At 38.2% G+C, this 20,069-nt stretch overlaps 1 protein-coding gene across 1 annotated transcript in view; it reads left to right on the forward strand.

Moving 5' to 3' along the window:
* The window catches only part of PDSS2 (decaprenyl diphosphate synthase subunit 2), a 1,587,149-nt gene that overhangs the window by 1,551,295 nt on the left and 15,785 nt on the right, over positions 1 to 20,069 (forward strand). Inside the window, exon 7 of the mRNA XM_044069781.1 lies at positions 4,872 to 4,907. Within this exon, the coding sequence (XP_043925716.1) occupies positions 4,872 to 4,907 (36 nt within the window). The remainder of the gene's footprint in view (positions 1 to 4,871; positions 4,908 to 20,069) is intronic.

Consider the following 20,069-nt stretch of genomic DNA (forward strand, 5'->3'; position numbering starts at 1 on the left):
AGGATGGTATTGGAAGGTGATCAAGTAGAGGTCAATTACAAGATTTTTAGACCCAAGTTTCATTGTACTTGCAATACTATGGGGGTTATATATGTGAGGAAATGTCTTAACTGCCAACATTTTTTATATAGGAAAGACAAAAAGAAAATTCAGGGAACGCCTGTATGAACATGGACTTAACATTAGGAAGGGAGATATGAAAAATGCAATGTCTAAGCACATTAGTACCAACACTAACCATGTTTTTGTTTAGTTTTTTTGTGTTGGAATGTGTTCTGAGGGACTTTAGAGGGGGACAGTGGGAAGATGAATTGGAAGCCATGGAATTAAGTTGGCAACTGAAATTGAATGCCACAGTTCCCCCAGGTTTCAATGATAATATATCTATAGCTAGTGTGCTTAAATTAAAATCTTATATTGTTTAAAGCTACTTCTCCAGTTGTAGTATATAGGGCATTTGTGTTAATGTAATTTATATTTGTATGTTGGGTATTTAATATTTTGTGTTGCTTTAAAATAGTGTGTGTGGTTTTTAATTAAGAGAAATAATGTATTGGTTGTGTAATTAAGGGTGAGATATATATATATATGTGGTACTGTTCAGTGTTTAAATGATTCAGTGTTTAAAGGATTCTGATGAAGTTTTTTCGAAAGCGCTTAATCCTTGGAGCTGTGTGCTATTAAATTGTATTCAACATTTTTCCTTTGTTGTTTGGTTTATTATCTTGGTTGAACTGCTGCCTGCATTTTGAACTCTAGAAGTATCCTAATTACAATTTGTTTGTCTCATTAAGATGGCAATTGCTTTTACAAAGATTTACAGGGCAGGCCCTTATTTCCAGACTTTTGTTGAGAAAACCCTAAGGCAGGCACTGTGCTGAACAGTGGAAATCTAAGACATCACAGTGTCCATCTTCCTTTCCCTGAAACATGGACTGCCACTCATTGGACAGGCTTGGCAACAAGAACTACTCTATTGCTATTCTGGCTTATACTTATATCCCTTATATCCCTTTCAACTACCTATTTAATGGGGCCTATTTCCCAGCTTTTCTTGTATCTTGTCATTTGGAGAATACCCTTGTTTACGCCCACACTGTAAACCTACTGAGAACATACTCATCACAGTTTTTCTTTTTTTATAATGACCCATTGGAATTTTGAACGCACTGATGTGTTCATTGCTGCTGTATATAGATGATGGTTTGGCTTCAACTGTTAGCAATATTTCCTTTAGGAACAAGGTCCTGTTTCAGCAGTGTACTCAATGCATATATGGGATATTAAGCAACATGACATTGTCCTCTATGCCATAGCCAAGATGTATATTTCTTCTGTGGCTACAAAGCAGATAGTGTTTCCATAAACAGTGACATCCGCAACATCACTACAGTGCTGCTAAATGAAAGGCTTTCATTTTCTGCCTAACCCTCCAAACAGGTTACTTGTTGCTGCCATGGTATAGCAGGTTGATTGAACTTGAGAGATGGAGTATGTGGTTTTGAGACCTGTAGACTGAGACTGTTTGCCTATCAGACAGAGTATTTTCATAGCAACCTTAAAAATCAATCTTGATGACAGGATGGATGATTGGAAATTGTTACTGGGGATATGTAGATAAAGTCTGCTTTATGGGGTGTATTGTTAGTTTCCCACCAGTATTTGGAGATAATGTCTGAGCTTCTCAATGGTTTCCATGGCTGCAAGCATAGAAAGAACTTATGAACTGAAGTGCATCATTCTTACTTTAGCAATTAGTAATTATGAATATTGAAAAACTTTGTTTCTGCATGAGAATATCATTGGCAGCCATTGAGTTGGAGACTTTGCAAGAAAAGGCATTACACATATTTCTCTGCTTGGATGACTAACTTCTGGTAGCTTCATTAAAGGATTTCTTGTTTGCATCCCTGTCTCGGGTGGTGCTGTAGTTGCAGTCTCTGGTGTGTTCATAAACTGCTGAAAGTGTTTTGTGATTCTTGCTCAGAAGATTGCCTTAACAGATGCAAACCTAGACATTCATCATGGCCAGTCATTCATGCCAACTTAGAGGTCTGCAATAGTAATATCCTCGATAACCTGAGTGTGGATGCAGAAGAGTGTCTTGTTTCAAATCATCCTGCTTCTTTTGACTGCCATGATCTTTGGAGTTCTATCTGCTTGCCTAACGATGCAGCCGCTGCAGTAAATGGTGAGGTATTATTAACTACAGTGACTGCAGAGACGGCATAGAATTTTTTTGTGGTGTCAGACCCTTACCATCCAGCTCAGAATTGTCTAAATGTTCCCACAAAACATAGTGTGGGTCGTTATCTTTCCTACTGCAGAGCTTGCCAGCAGTTCTGACAGTGGACAGTTCACTAGTGGAGTGGAGATATCACTTCATCTACTTTAGTTAGGGGAAGTGCACCCCTTAGGAAATGGGGTTCCACATAAACTGTTTGTGGTAGGCAGACAGCTGAGGCAGTGGTGCAACTTGTGAACTGAGAAGGATGTCTTGAACTCATTCACTGTGAAGAAACGTGATGCCATTCTAGCAATGGGCTGTTGAGTGGGGCTTTAATAGCTGGTCACATCACAAGGGTTGAGTATATTGTGGTAGACTGCTTGAACTGCAGCTGTAGGCCTGTTTTGGCACTGAGAAGTTCAGAGGCTTATTAGTCAGGATGTTCTGAAAGTGGGACACTCCAGATGTCAGCCTGTTCACTATATTGCATAATAAGTCTCGCCTCTTTTCAGCTCAATACAGTAGATCAGGAGGAGTTGCATTGTATTTCCTTAATGGCAGAAGGAGACAATAAGCCTGTCTGGTCTGCCCTTTTAATTTCAATGGTTCATAGCTAGTTAACTAGGCATGCAATCCAGAAGACCATTGAGGAGCTTAGCTTAATTTTCTCAATTGCCTCAAAACACTGCCTTGTTAAGTGACCTGCATAAAGTCACACAGTAGGTAAATGGAGGCTGAGGGAATCAAACCTTGGACCACTGAAACAGCTCGTTAACAGCTCATAGCTTTAATTATCTGCTCTAACTGCCAGTTAAAGTGCATGTAACATTCTAACTCCCCTCCATCCATACCTTATCCTTTTCCCAAATACCTCATGCCCTCTTGAATATCTGTAAGGATTTTCTCTCCCCGCATATTATGATAGTCAATGACAAGGTTCTACAACACTGTGTGTGGGCATTCTGTAGGAGCAAGAATGTATCTGAATGGGTGTGTGTATGAGTGTGTGTATCTGTCTATCTGGTAAAACTACAGTAGGTCGGTATGGGAAGCTGACTCTGTAGTGTGTGTTGGACTGTGCATGCTAGTGTTCAGCTGAGTGTTTGTATCTGCTGGCTTGTTTTATGGATGCTTGGATTTCTTTGTCAGTGTCAATGAGTGGTGTGTGTGTGTGTGTGTGTGTGTGTGTGTGTGTGTGTGTCTCTGTCTATGTGTGTGTCTGTGTCTTGACTATGCTACTGCAATGCACGGACAGGTAGCAGTGCACTATTAAGTCCGATAGTGCAGTGTTCCAGTCAGAGTAATGGTAATGAATCACTAATGAAGTGTTTCTCTGTATGGCTTTACCATGTTTCTGAATTTGAGACTCTCTGTATCACACTACTTTGCCCAAACTACGTTGGCCGGGTTGCTTAGGTGGAGAGAATCTTTATGAAAACAAGCTGAAAATGGCAACATTTTGACTCTCCACTTTCCTTGTGATAAAAGTGTCCTTGTAAATTTGGTATTGTCCAGTATTATGACTTGTAATTTATAGTATAACCACATTTTGCAATCATGCTGTGAATTTAATAGCTATTGTGTGTTATACATAGGCCAAAATGATTTCTTATAACCTTACATTTTTTTCTTTTTAGATATGCTTAGTTGTAATTATTTTTAAAATTCTGCTTACACCATATCAACAATTATCATTTTGGTGAGGTTTCACAGCAAATATAACCGTTTACCCAAATAAAACTGGTAATTGTCAGAATTATGAAACAGCATTTAATTTAGCAAATGTATCTTCTTATCTTTGACAGGTAGCTGGTAAACACTGCACTTACATGTTATCCATTTCTTCAGAACCCCTGTCCTTGACTGTGTTTATAGATAATTTTTTTTCTATGTGATTTTTGCCCATACGTATGCCAGCAGTTAATCCCCCCAATATACATGAATTGGGCTTTTCCCATTGGTTCCTCCATACTAGGAAATTACCTCAGTACATTATGGGGCAGGTCTGTCCAGAGAGACCATCATGCAGGCAGCCATGAGAGCTGCTTACGGCCTCTCCATTATTCTGACAATAAGACCATTTGTGTGGCCTAACCCCAACAACCCATGGGCAGGTAGATAAGCTATCCCTTAACAGCATGTCTCCATAGTGTCTTTTCTCTTCAGCTGCAGTCTCCCTTACAGTTGCTCATTAAGGCTACCACTAGGAAGTAGCACGGTGAGCCCAGAGCCCACTGCCATGATGTGCACTGCAGCTTCATGCTGCCTCCGAAGGATTGTGGCTGTCTGTAACCTGTTCCACACCACCCTTCCCCAGAGATGGAAATGCTTATCCTTCTCTGCCAGTCCGATCAGCTGTCTGAAGTGCTACTCAATCTTTGCAAAAAGCCAAAAAGCAATGAACTCTTGTCACCTTGGCCATAGTCAGGGCTTTATCCATGTATTTGGCTGGAGCTGAATATAGTTGCAGATGTTTCCTTAACTCTTTTGTTATTGTCCAGTTAATGTACAAGGCATAGCAACAGATGTGCATGAAGCAATAGTGCAGAGAGTTGAGTCAGACTGATTTCAGCTGCACCACTTTTTTGTTAATAGCAGTTTGCAGTGTTTGGCAGTTCAGTAACTCTCTTTCTTTTTTCTCAAGGTGAACCTTCAAAGAAAAGCAGCAGACTACACAAAGGTAGAGTAATTCTTCAGTAGAATAACATGTTCATATAATACTGACTACATTAAATTAAGCGTGTTTCTTTCACCTTGCATGCTCTAAAGTAGCTCAGCGAATTATATTTCATTGATCATATTGCTTTGAATCTATAAATAATGAATTTATGTGTTAGTATTTCTTCTTAATCTTTTCAGTGCCAAATTCATGGCTATCTGTTTTCTATTTTTATTCAGTACCCTTTTAGTCTTGTCCTGTGGTAGATGGAAAATAATATGGCTACCATGGCTTGATTAAACTCCTTAGTCACCAGCACTTCCAGGTTTCTGCAGCAGCACTGCTGTCTCTGCTCTTCTCCCCATTATGCACTCACAAAGATTTTTTTATTTTTTTGCAGCCCAGAGGTTTAGTCATTACAAGAGCCCTTTTGGCACACGGGAAAGCCCCAACAATACTTAGGAAAATAAGAGCTGCCATAAGAGTGCTCATTTCATTTTTTGTGGCTGTCTCTCTACAGAGTACTTATTAGAATTTCTGTGTAGCCATTGATAGCAGTGGGGGTAGATTCACCTCATCACTGATATTCTGTCCTCTCCTATTGCTAAAAACTCATTTCAAATAATTAGCCATAACAACTCCATTTTAGAGGTCATTCCCTCCGCCAAACTTCTTGGTGTAACCATTGATGAACACCTAAAATTTAATACTCACGTCCAGCTAAACATAAAGAAAACCCACATAAAACTTGGCCTACTTTATAGAAACAATCACTTCCTCTCTCCTGCTACCAGACTAACTCTCGCCACTACTTATCTCCTTCCCTCCCTACTGTATGGCACCCCTGTGCTGACTAATTTATCCTCCTCACTATCCTCCAAACTAGAAATATGTTACAATAAAATCTCCAGATTTGCTACCAAAGCCAAATCTTCCTCTCATCACTGTTCCTCTCTTCACTCATTAAACTGGCTTGAACTCCATAACCAACTTGACTTTCTCCAAATCACGACTGCCTATAGTCTACTATTCCAACCTACCAAGTGCCCTGCACTATCCAATATCTTACAACCATATACTCCCCATAGAACACTTAGATCTACCCACCAAAACCTAATCACCATCCACAAACCCAAGCGCCCAGCTGGTCAGCTTCTGCTTTCCTTCACCTTAGCAAAAAAATGGAATGCTCTTCCTTCCACTCTTAGGACCTGCGATAACCTCGAAAACTTTAAAACTGTTCTTCATTCTCACCTTTACTCAAACAGGAAATGCAACTGTACTCTTCACCCTGTACCTCTCAAGGTCTCCTCCACTTTTAGTCCTGGCTAACCTCTCACCTAGCTAACCTTACTCATTTGTACTTTGTATAAATAACTATACTGTTAAATCTAGCCACAATGCCATTTGCCTGTCTTTTACACCTAAACAAAACTGTAATTATTTGTTTCTTTATGAATGCTACCTGTTTATTTGTCAGCAATGCAAAGTTTCTTAGTAATTATTCATGTAACTATGTATTGTTGGAGCTTTTCTCCCCGGGCCTTCACTGAAAACGGGCTCCCCGAGCCCAGTGAACCTCCCCGGTTATCAAACTGGAATAAATAAATAAATCTGGTATGGGTCATTTGTGTTAAAGTAAACATTTTGACGATAAATCTAACCACAGGTTTGTTTGGTGAGTGCAGTTTTTCTGAAGGAAAACAATAGTTAAAATAGCATTTAATAAGGAATAGTAACCCCCCAGCCCTAGTTTGTATTGGAAGCAGAGCATGTCTGTGACACAGCTGAATCTAAGGTCTTTGCACATTGTGGGGAAAGCAATGTGGCAATGAATGGAGATTTTGGACATGCCAGCCTTTCACATTTTGAAATTCAGGACAAAAAGACATAATGACTACTGAACTCCATCATTTGAATGTCTCCCATAGCTTACCAGGAGTTTGATTTGTAGCTTGTCTGAACCCCAACTGTTTGCTGATATTCCTAACAGCAGTTTCTCAATACACAGGTGCTCCCATCCTCCTTTAGAGAGGCTAATTTCCCCTTCTTTATTTGTGTCGAGTAAAGATACAATACTGAAGTACAGCAGAGGACCAGGATGGCCAGATGCTACAAATCATTATCCAGGCATTGCAGCATTCGCTGATTACCTACGTCCTACACTTTTTATACCTTTAGCAGCAGAGTATTGGATGTAGGCTGTAATATCTCATCAAATAAAATGAGCTCCCTTGGAGCTATGATATTTGTTGCAGGGACATTCGTGATCCCAACCTATCTTACTATATTTTTCTAAGCAGCAGTTTTGTATCCAAAGTGCAAGCTCTAAGCTCAGACCAGAACTGCTTCACGGACTCAAAACCCATCTTTTTACATTAGAATCGCCAGGTGTGTCTGAACTTGGGTTGTTGATAGTGGACAACAGGTAGCTGATAGAAAATATTGGCACTGAATGCTTCAGATTCTCAAGCCGCCACTCAAAAAAATACACAGGCACTAAAATTTTAACAGGAGGACAATAGGACTGAAGTAGCATTTTACTGAGTGTTATATCATCCCCCCCCCCCCATTTCCTGAAGACCATCAGCCCTCACTTCCATAGGAATTATCATACAGGCAGCTGTCAAGAGTTTCTATGGCTAAGTCCCTGAACCTTGGCTCTAGTAGCTGACATGAGCACCTCTGTCATTGCAAGAGTCTGCTTTGCCCTTCCCTACCACTTGCGCTTCATACATACCTGTGAAGACTACAGTCACCAGCTAGGAATGTTAAGCCCACATCCCCCTGTTGCCGCTGTTGTCATGCAGGCCTCTGCTTGCATAAGCACAGTCTCTCCAACCATACCTCTCAACCTCTCTGAACAAGAAATCTGGGCAAAGCCATAAATAATGGGGGGACAAAGGCCAAAAATATACAATTTTTAAATATTGCTCTTGCAACTTTAGAAAGTTCATAGAATAACGGGTTTTGCATTAGCATGACTTTTATTAAGGATATCAAGTCTAAAGCTCAAATTTCTGTTATTATTTTCTGACTTCATTCCTCAACAGTTTGCCAGTGATTTGCCAGAAAACCACAGTTTTTAAAGAAACAGACCAAAAATATATAAGGCAAAAATCTGGACAGTTGAGAGGTATGTGTCCAACCAGGATCATGATTTAGCTTCCCCCAGGTTCTATACTTACAAAGAATTTTATTTGCATCTCAGAACTTTAGTGGCCTGTCTTGGTCTTTCAGTGCCTGAGCTTCTAGTAAAAGTTGAGTCATTCATATCAAAGTCAGAGCTTCATCCCTGTAGGCCACAAAGCCAGGTGAGTTGCATTTTATTTAATTATAGCCTTCTAAGGACTGCAGGCGTAGCAATGGACATAATAGGTTTAAGGACATAAAAAACAGCAAAGAATATAACAGCAACAGAATAAAGGCATGCAAAATAATTGTACAATGGACACAAAATCTCCGAGGCATAGAGTTACTAAAATGATTAATTGCAGAAATTTATTTTAGGGTAGACTAATTTGAAAATACAACTTAAGAGATATGCAAATGCAGTACAATAATTACAACTATTGAAGTTGTGTTGCATTTCTGTTGGGCTGTCCATTAGGGTGGATGGAGGCTAGTAATGTGGTGTTAACAGACACTTTTATTAATTGATTGGATGCTACATTAAAAGCATACTCACTTTTCTGTGCAGTAACATATCATTGCTCTGACTCTGGGCATTTAAAAGGAATTCTTTACTACCCCACCCCCCTACTGGTAGCTAAGACAGAAGGTGCCCGTTTGTAACAGAAGAATACAAGTGATTAGGATGTATAAGCAGTTCCAGGCTCATAAAAAAAAATAAAGGGAAGAACACCTGGCACAATTTTAAAATAAACCTTTCTAGGTAATATACAAATATGTAAAATGGGGGAGAGAGAGAGATACAGATATTTAGATATATATACATATAGATTGTGTGTGTGTGTGTGTGTGTGTGTGTGTGTGTGTGTGTGTGTGTGTGTGTGTGTGTGTGTGTGTGTGTGTATATATGTATATGTATAGTAATGTCTTTCGGCTTTTCCCGGTTAGGGGTCGCCACAGCAGAACTCAGGTCCACTAATGATTGGCAGTGGATTTTTACGGTACCGAGTTGCCAATCCAATGACCAACCTTCAAAGAAGGCACACCCATTCACGCTCGCACCTACCTGCATGTCTTTAACATCACTCGACCGCGGGGAGGACATGCACACTCCACACAGAAGGTGCTCCAGCCGAGAATCGAACGGAAGAACCTCTTGCTGTGAGGCAACAACGCTAACTGCTGCACCACCGTGTGTGTGTGTGTGTGTGTGTGTGTGTATACATATATATATATATATATATATATATATATATATATGTGTGTGTGTGTATAATATATAGAGAGAGAGGTAGACCTATAGATATATGTGGTTGCAGTTTGTTTCATCGAAGGCACATTCTCATTTCATCAAAAACTATGAAAGCCTAGAGATGGCATTTCTGGTGTTATTTCTGAGCATGGCAGGTGTTTCGGTAATAATTTAGAAGCCCGCTCTCAGGTTGTACCCCCAGATTTGTAGATGTTTGTGTATATGTGTCAGCACTGATTCATTGTGTGTGGTGTTTTGTCTTTTCTCTACAGATGTGCGACCTTGGAGTTGGAATATATAATTAAGGGATTGTCAGGGGCTTCACCCCTGCAAAAAAGCTTTTTGTGGTATATATGTTGTTTAGAATGTTTTCAACTAAATGGCTTTTTAGTCAAATGTACTTGCAGTCAATTTTTTCAACCATATGACTTTCAGTCAAATGTGCCTTCAGCAAAATGTAGTAGATTCATACACACATACAGAGAGAGAGAGAGAGAGAGAGAGAGAGAGAGACACTATAGATGTGTTTCTGTTTTTATATATATATATATATATATATATATATATATATATATATATATATATATATATGTATATTTGTGTGTGTGTGTGTGTGTGTATATATATATATATATATATAATTTTTGAATGTGCTGCCAGATATCACTATATTGCTATCCCACTGTCCATTACATCATTGCATAATGTATGAATGAGGAAATTGCTACAAAAGTGTTTTTGCAAAAAATTGTATTCCCTGTACTCTCTGATGTGGGGGATTCACTGCATACCCCGATTGTACTAACTCCAAGGTTATACCAACGCAATATGCAGTCAGCATATTCAGAGCTTTGGAGGTGTGGGGTAAAGCTTCCATGTCAGGGGGTATGGAGAGGCATAGCCCTGATCCTGTAGAAGATGGTGTCTTGAAGTTGAATTCCAAGATAGCTTACATACTGATCAGCAGCTGATTCGAGCTCTCTCATTGTTAAAACTGAAAAAAATGTGAAAAAAGCCAGTAAAGTTATCGACGTGGGTAAAAAAATATCAGTTACTGTAGTAATTACAATGGTTGGATGCCTGCAAAGAAATAATTTGGAGAATGTAAGAGAAAATCAATCAAAAAATGAGAATATACAACTCTGGTTGGGAAGAATCTTTTTAGCTATTCATCAGAAGGCAATTCAAGTTTCATCTTTTGTACAGCAGATGGCTTCCAATAATTTAGAGGAAAAAATAAATCAAATTCAAAAAGAGGTATTTAAAATAAATTAAGCGCTAAAAGAATATATAAAGTCAAATAGGAAAAGGCCAGAAAAATAGAAGGAGCAGAGGGTGAAATGAAGAAAGGGTTGGCTGAACATGAGGTTTCTCAAGAAGAACTATTCAAAAATACAGTTAGAGGACAGAGCACACAGAGAAATCCTGCAGTGTTTTGCTGTACCAGAGAAACTGAAAGGAATAGACTTGTTTTATGAAAGCACAAATAAGGCACTGGACTGGTGTTATTTGTTAACTGATAGTGCACATTGTGTGTATGCTCAAAATATGGCCATAAGAAAGCAGTCAAGACCTGTATTAGTAAAGATGCAATCATACCAGCGGAAAGAGCTACTCCTGGTAAAACGATGGCAGAAGGGAAAAGTATTAGATTAGAGTGTTTATGGAAAATGATTATTCACTGTACACAAGGTAGAAGAGAAGCAAGTTTATCCCGTCAATCAGTTAATTTTGAGAGGCAGGTGTAATATTCAAGTAGGGGCATCTAGCTGTCTTCGGGATATTTTTCCTGGATGCTTAACAGTCTAAGGAGAAAAAAATGAAGTGAGTTAGCAAGCAAAAGGGAACTCTGCTTCTCCTTCTTTTGGCAGTAACAAAACTCATTGTGAAACATTGCCAGTGAAGCATATTCTTTGTTCGGAAGGTAAATGTTTATGCGTTGGAAACATACCCTGGAACTAACTGGAAGAGTCAGAAGTACTACAGACTTCATACAGAGACTGGTATTGGGAGACAGAGGTGATCAGGAAGAAGACTAGCAACTATGAGGAACTAGTAAATAGATGAGAGAATTGTAAAGCTTCATTCCCATCAGATGTAGGATTAGACATGTAAAATGTAGGTAACCACTCAAATGCCAGGACCTGCTAAAGCAAGTCTGAAAATGTGGACACCAAATGACTAAAAAAAACGGATTTATATATACTACATCTAAGATGGCCATTTCTTAGAATATTCCCTTTTCTCTGAGGTATGGCAATCTTGACGATAGGGTCTGTCATCATACAGGAGGCACTCAAGGTGGATAAGTAATGCATTCTGTCTAATAAGCAAGGCAGTATTTGCCTAGTTGGTGCATGTTCTTTCATCTGTTGTCTGATGCAGGAATATGATCCTGGATGTCTTTATAATAAACAACTTTACTTTAATTGTAATAAGAGACATGGGAGTTTTTAGAAACACCATTGCTGGTATTTTGGAATTAAAAAGGGAAGGGAATAAATATATTTACATAAACATAATGAATAGTAATATGTGGAGTAGATTTATAAACAGAAATGAAAAACTGAAGTGACTGGAATCAGAAACAAAACAGTGAAGGAGGGTTGCACACTGAGTTACAATGTATGAAAAATAAATCTGAGAAGATGCATTAACAGTGATTTACTGGTTTAAGAAAATTACTGCAGACAAAATGGATAAATTCTCCAGTTGCAAGAGACAAATTACAGGGAGAAAATACAGACAACAGTACAATAAGAGGTAAATGGCCCCCAGACCATACATCGGAAATGCACCTGATTTTGCAGGATGCTCATTATTTTTTTATCTTACTTTTGACTTGTGCCTCATAACTTGTCAGGTAATCAATGGTGATTACTGTTAAGTCAATAAGGTGATAGTTTAGATTTGCATTACTATTGTTTAGAAAATGCACGTTGATGCAAAACACTTATTTCAAGTGCATCACAGTACTATATAAAAACAATTTTCTTTTAATGGCCATTGTGAAACAATTAATTAAGAATTTTCCTTCTCAGGAATCCCTGAAAAATGAAGTTGGAAGGTTTGCCAAGCAATGTGTTGCCAATTAGTCATAGCCAGTGTTAGGCACCTGCCAAACCTGCAGCTGTGGGGGGGCCCCAGTTATCTCCCCGCATACAGGGGCCCCCACCAACAACATGCAGCCAACTTGCACACAATCGGCTTTGGGTTTCTCCTTCCTCCTTGCCTGGTTCTGGCAGACTTGTTAGTACGGCAGCATCAGGTGATTCGTGGCACCACCAAAACTTTTTTTTTTAAATTGCTTTCACTGTAAGCCGTGATGTTAGCCGAAAGCGGTACTTCATCGGGTCCACTTCAGTGAAGCAAGTTGCATGTTTTGTTTTTCTTCAAGGAAGTGACAAAGAAAGGACCTGATTGGTCCTTGCAAAGCACTTCCTGTATCAGTTGCCTTTAAAAAGGCACATATGTAGCAAGTATTCCTTTCTGTTTTCTAGAGAAAAGTTTGCTATGCTATTTGGATTTTCAGATCATCATTTATTGGATTACTGGTGGAGTGTGGAGGATAAGGACTTAGGAAGAAAGTCTTTCAGCAGCAATCATTGGGACAAGCCAAGAAGCTACATTTTTAACTGCCCTTGTAAGAGCCATTTTTAAAAGGTCTGAAAAATTGTCCTTTTAAAGACAAATTTAGTAATGCTGAACTGGTCTGTGTGGTAGCAAGCAGGGGTCAACCTTCAATCATTTAGAATAAGCAGAGAATTAGTAGCAACCTTCTACTGCAGAAAAAGGTAAGCTTCTTTTTAAAACTTTTTTTTTTTGGGGGGGGGGGGGCATAGGGAAATAAGGATGTAATATTTTTTCCAAGAATTCTTGGAAAATTGAGTAGTGGAGAAGAGCTTTGGTTTAAATAGTTTTATTTTTAGCTTTGTCCAGAATTCTTGTGCTGAGAGATGGGGGGGGCTTGTCTGTGATAATTGATGTCCGGGTTCTAGTCTTTTAGTCCTGCATAAGACTATTCATATTTTTTATTTATTTACTTTTGCTTTTTCCAGAATTGTGCTAAAATGTTGGTAGTGGAGGATAGTGACTGAAATGTTGCGGATATTGATTTAATGTAGACTGATGCAAACCCCGTTATTCTAGTATTTTTTAAGTTTGTAACAGCATTGTTTACAACTATCTCTTATGCTACGCCTTTGTTCTATGATAATTTTTTGCTTTGTCCAGAATTGTCATGCTGAGAAGTTGGGAGGGGAGTACGGGCTGTGAGAATGTTGTAGAATGCCCTCATGTCTGCCTGGTATTTTTGCTCTCTCTCATAAAAAATGTGAATTTATGTAATGCATGCTACTGCAAGACCTGTTCTAGCATCTTTATAAGTTTAATCCATAATGTTAGGCCTTTGCCCTGTTTTTTTTTTTTTTTTTTTTTTTTTTGCTTTGTCCAGAATTGTGCTGAAAGGTTGTGTTGATCGTTAGGAGCTATGAGTATGTTGCAGAGTGCACAAATATAATTTTAATGCAAACCCTGTTCTACATATTTTTCTAAATTTATAATAGCAATGTTTACCACTATCCCTGATGTTCCGCCTTTGTTCTGTAATTATTTTTGACTTTATTTAGAATTGTTGTGCTCAGAGGTTAGGAGGATGGAAGGGGTTGTGAGAATGTTGCACAGTGTTCAAATGTTTATTTGGTATTTTTGGTCTGTTTTTTGATAAAAAAAAAAACATGTTGGTTCAAGCAGTGCATGCTACTGCAAAATGTGTTATACTAGCATCTTTATTGGTTCATAAGCCAAGTGTTTTAAATCTTTAATGTTACGCCTTTGTCTCATTTATTTATTTACTTTTTGGTTTCATCCAGAATTACTGTAGTAAGTGGTTGATGGTGGGGTATGGGCACTGAGACTGTTTGCTTGTAGCGCCATCTTTAATAGCACATCACTGCAATGTACACATTTTTCCGTAATCCCCCACACAAACTTAACTATCATCTCACAGAAATATGATAAACACATAGTCAGACTGTGGAAAACTCTAGTCAACGCAGCATTCAAATTAACCCTCTGTGGGGACATTCACCCAAATCCTGGCCCAACATATACACCTTTCAACTCAACCTCACAAAATGGCATTCAGTGTTAACCCCCTCAATCTACAAACATTCCTCCCAAGGACAAATCTGATATTTTATTCTTAAATATTAATATAAGAAGCATCAACAACAAAATCCATGATTTACATGCTAGCCTCTCCCTGTACTCCTACGATATTGTACTACTGACTGAAACCTGGTTCAAACCCATCACCCCCAGCATTGAAATTTTCCCACCAGGGTATAATATTAAATGTACAGACAGAATTGGCAAAAGAGGAGGAGGCATTGCACTGCTCTTTAAAAGCTACTTCTCTATAGAGACTTTAGATGAAAAAGCCATAAACTTTAACAATGCAGAGGTACTATATGCTAAACTAAACCTTAACCCCAAAAAGCACATATACATAATAGGCATCTATATGCCTCCAGGTGATAATATTCATGCATTAGAAAATATGCTTCACTGAAGTAATACAAAACAACCTCAAGAAACAATTGTTATGGGAGACTTCAGTGTAGACTGGCTAGACCGCAACTCCCCAAACCCCAAAAATTGTATCAACCTGCACGGTTTCACTCAACACATCCACGCCCCCCACTATGATTAATAAGCCAGCCAACACATACTCTGCCTTAGACTGGATATTAACAAATAGACCAGTTCTATACTCCTACAGTCTCAGTGACCACTGCCCAGCCTATATACTTAGGAAACAAGCTAACCCAACTAACCAAACTACATTTAAACAAAGAAGGAAGAGGAAACAACTGAACCCCAACAACCTTATAGATATACTCAAACACTACAACTGGACACTACTAAAACATTTGCCTCTGCAGGAGGCTAGTGACTACTTTAACTCTACCTTCCTGTCTATATTAAATTCTCAGGCAGCTATCAGAAACGTACGTGTGAAATCAAACTATGCACCATGGTTAACAAAAGAAACATTATCACTACTTAAAACTAGAGACAATGCCTGGACAAATTGGACTAAAACTAAATCCCAAACCACACTGCAGACCCATCGGGAACTTAGAAACAAGGCAAAACAACAAATTAAACAGGACAAAATAAACTATTACTCAGAAATAGAATCCAAGCACCTTAACCCACAAAAATTATGGTCAGCTATTAATAATATATTTCTACCAGGCAAAGTCAGCATACCCTCTCCCACCACTACAAATTATACTGTCGATATTGCCACACAATTTAATAATTACTTTACAGAAACTATCCTAACATTGTCCAAAAACCAACCCCCTTACCTAGCCCATCTATCACTGCCTCTTTCAGTAGTAATTCCAGCTTCTCCCTGTAGCCCTTAGCTACAGACACTATCAGAAAATTGCTTAAAAAACTATAACCCACCACATTAGCTGCTGACAATTTACCTGCCAAATTCCTAAAACTAACAGCAGATGAAATAGCTTATCCAGTATCAATCCTTATCAATAGATCAATAGCAGAGCAATAAGTCCCTCCCATTTGGAAAACTGCACACGTTATTCCACTACATAAAGGTGCCTCTTCCACAGATCTCTCTAACCATCAACCTATTGCTGTTTTATCACCACTATCCAAAATATTAGTGAGGGTCATCCACATGCAAGTTACTGACTACCTACATACTAACAAACTTCTAACCAATACTCAGCACAGCTTTTCAGTCATTCCATAGTACATCCACTGCTCTAGTGTCCTTCACCAATACTGTTAACTATCACAGGAACAACAATAATTATGTATCGCCTATCATCCTCGACCTATCAAAAGCCTTTGATATGGTATCTCATAGTAAACTTCTAAACATACTTTCTGAACTACATTTCTAACAGTCTTCCCTTGCCTGGTTCCAGGTTTATCCTACTGGACGACAGCAGGCAGTCTCATGGAAACAGACTTTATCACCCCTTCGACCAGTGACTTTAGGTGTCCCTCAAGGCTCAATCTTAGGACCACTGCTTTTTTCAATATTTACAAATAATCTCCATATCGCAACCCCAGAAGCTTCTTTCATCTAATATGCAGATGATTCAACAGTGAGGTGTGCTGCTTCCTCTATCCAAGAACTTCATCATTTAACACCGCAATTCTTCCTAACGGTAGAGACCTGGATTACAAACTCTAGACTTATTTTAAACCCCAACAAAACCAAACTTGTGATTTTCCAATCCACCAAATCAGTCTCACCCACTAATACTTTCAGTATTGTATCAGAAAATAAAACAATAATCTCACCATCACCACATGCAAAATAATTAGGTGTTGAAACTGATATTTATGCTCACATTTCCCTAACAGTAAAAAAAGTACACAAAAAACTTGGAACATTGTATAGGAATATGCATTACATCACTAAAAATACTAAAGCTGCCATTGCCCAGTCTTACTTAATCTCTACTCTTCTATGTGCTGCTCCCATGTTTATAAATCTAAAAAATCAGAGCTAGCAAAACTTGAATCTTGTTACAACAAGAGCCAGATATGCTACAAACTTATCGGCTAGAGCTCATCATTGTATAGCACTTAAAACACTCAACTGGCTAGAGCTCCCCCACCTCCTTCACTACCCCCAGTTAACCATGGCCCATAAAATCCTTAATGAACCTGAAAAAACACCAGCCCTACAAACATTATTTCAGCCTCATACTACAAACAGAACAATACGCTACACTAAGAAACACCATATAAAAATTAATATAGCCAAAAATCAGGCAGGAGCTTCTCTTTTCTCAAATTCTATAGGTAAGATCTGGAACGCACTCCCAGACAATATGACATCAGCCACATCACTAGCCCAGTTTAAAACAACACTAAAAAACACTTACACAATAAATGGCTGTGCCCATGCTCTACCCCTGACTAATCTTTCCTTAATCTTTACCTATGACTATGCTATTACTGTGGCTGCTACCTCTGCCTCACCCTCAGACTATGCTAATATAAATCTCTTTACTCTAACATTATACGATACTCTGCCTCAACGCAACAAATATCACACCAGATTTAGACATTTCAATTCTTTTCATACTATACCCAGGTACAGAATGTAACATTGATAATTTCATATATGTACATGGAACTGTATATGGATACACACTTTCTCTAATTATTGTTCAATGTTTTTGTTGTTTGGGTTGTTGCTTAATACCCATCATGTTTTAGTTATTCTCGTTAATCTAATCTACTAGTTGGCTTTTAACTATAACTGTTATTCAAATGGTGTCTTAGAGAGTTTGTTAACATACTGTCCTATGTATAGTACTATTAAATGTATTACTTTATGTTTAATGTGGAGCTTTCCTCCCCGGGCCTCTGCTGAAAAAGGATGTGTCCAGTCAGACTTTCCCAGTAAACAAAATAAATAAATTTGTGGTCAATCCCTCAAAACAATTTGGTTTTGTAGCAAAATGTTGAGGACTGAGGCAAAGTAATATACCAAGTTATGAAAAAAAAAACATTCAGTCATTTTTATAAGCATTTTTAAAGGTTTTCCCTGATGTTTAGCTTTTGTCCTATGCTTTCATGCTTAGTCCAGAATTCTTGTGTTGAAGGATTGGGGTGGGGCCTGTGAGAATATAGCATGTACAGGATTTATTGTAATGCACACTAATGCAAAACTTGTTATATTGTCTTTATAAGTTTAAAACAAAATGTTTAAAACTATCATTAATGTTATAGCTCTGCTCTCCAATTAATTTTGGCTTTATCTAGAATTATTATGCTGAAACATTGGGAGATAGGGGCTGTGAGAATTCTGCAGAATGTACTGATGCTTTAATTCATACTAATGCATACCATGTTATTCTAATGCCTTTCTAAGTTTTTAATAGCAATGTTTAAAGCTATCTTTGTTGTGCCTTTGTTCTTGTGATTAATTTTGCTTTGTCTAGAAATGTGTTGAGACATTAAGCAGGGGTAGGGGCTGTGAGAATTGTGCCTAATGTTGAGATCTCTTGTAGGCCTGGTATTTTTGATATGTTACCCACAAAAAAAGTGGGTTCATGGAATGCATGCTACTGCAAAGTCTGTTCTAACATCTTTATTAGTTCATAAGCCAAGTGTTTTAAAACCCTAATCTTAGTCTTCTGTGCTGAGAGGTTAGTGGTAGGGGGTATAGGCTGTGAGACTGTTGGCTTGAAATTTGTAATCTGTCTCTCAAAACAATTTGGTTTTCTAGCAAACTTTGAGGACTGAAGTAAAGGGAAGGGGCTGTGGCCACAGCTTACATCCTCCTAGGTAGGGCCCCCAACATGAAACTTGCTGGGGGCCTCAAAATCCTAGCACTGGCCCCGCAATTAGTAGGTAGTAAGGATTAAAATTTGAGGACAGAAAGAGGCTATGGTGCAGCAAAAATAAGTGTCCCACTGTAAGTAAGTGGATAGTACAAGGCAGCAGTACATGAACTTCGTCTCCTGCTGTGAACCATCAATCACAGCAGCAAACAGCTCAAATTAACTGTGCCATTTTGACAGGCAAAGGGGAGGTGCTTAGGGGGGAGGGGAGATGAGTTTAAGGATAACAACTCAGGCATAACAAAAGAATGAAAATAGACTACTTTAGAAAGAAAAAGAAATAGGCACCGAGAATACTGCTCTGTGTGATTATCCCAGTTTGTCTTTTAAGTAGTCATTTAAAAGCAAGAAATGGTAATTAAACCCTACTGACTAAAGTAAGCAGGGTATATGTGAAAACGCATGTAATGTCAATGCATTGAGAGGAGCTTAGGGGGCCAAACACTGCACTGTGGGATACCTAGAGGTAGACTAAAAAATAAAGATGCCAGACTCCATGCGGGCAGACCATGGAATTACATTTAAAGATATAAAAAAGTATATAGAGTCCAAATGTGGTGTTAAATGTAGGAAACATCAAGACATGATGAAGTAAATATGTTTTTTTTTCAGTCTGTTATATCATATATATGTATATATATATATATATATATATATATATATATATATATCAGTTTTCAAGCCTCCTTTAAGGTAAGATGGTACTATTTCTTAAGTTGTGATGAATCTGTGCTTTACACTCTGACAAGGTAAGAAAGGCTAGGGAAAAAAGCAAGCTAAAGGTAATTTAGTACTTGTATATTGGGCTGCTTGGGGTGGGGAATGTAAAATTGAGTTGATAATATATGTAGAATTAACAGATAATTTCCATTGTATCTATACAGGTGGATGTCCGATGTCCTTAGTTTAAGCTACAGACTTTTTTTTTGAAGCAAAATGATTAAAGACATGAAGAATGGTAGTTCTTTCCTGCATTTGCAAAGTTATTTTTTTCATTAGCAGATGTTTTCATTTGGAAACAAAAAGTCTGTAGGTGCAATCAATTAATCATGAATGTTCTAATCAGTATATTCTGAGTGAAATATATCAAGGTTCTTTCTTGCATTTGCAATATTTCCAACTTTCTTCTATTACCGTGTGCTTTTACTTGGTGACATGCAGCTTGCAGCTGAAAACAGTTAATCACAAGAGGACTGAACAATGTGTTCTGAGTGAAGCAAATATAGTACAGTTAACATTTAAAGTACACTGGCAATGAGTTCACTGAAAAATAAATGAAATTTGAAACAGTGAGAAGTGAATAAGTTATATAAGTAGTTGCCACCCCAGCAGCACTAGTATTTTAATGCATTTAATGTTATAGTACACAATTAAGTTTATTTTAATGGCCGC

Source organism: Protopterus annectens, chromosome 1.part0, assembly GCF_019279795.1.
Source record: "Protopterus annectens isolate FY-2018-M chromosome 1.part0, PAN1.0, whole genome shotgun sequence".
NCBI lineage: Eukaryota > Metazoa > Chordata > Ceratodontiformes > Protopteridae > Protopterus > Protopterus annectens.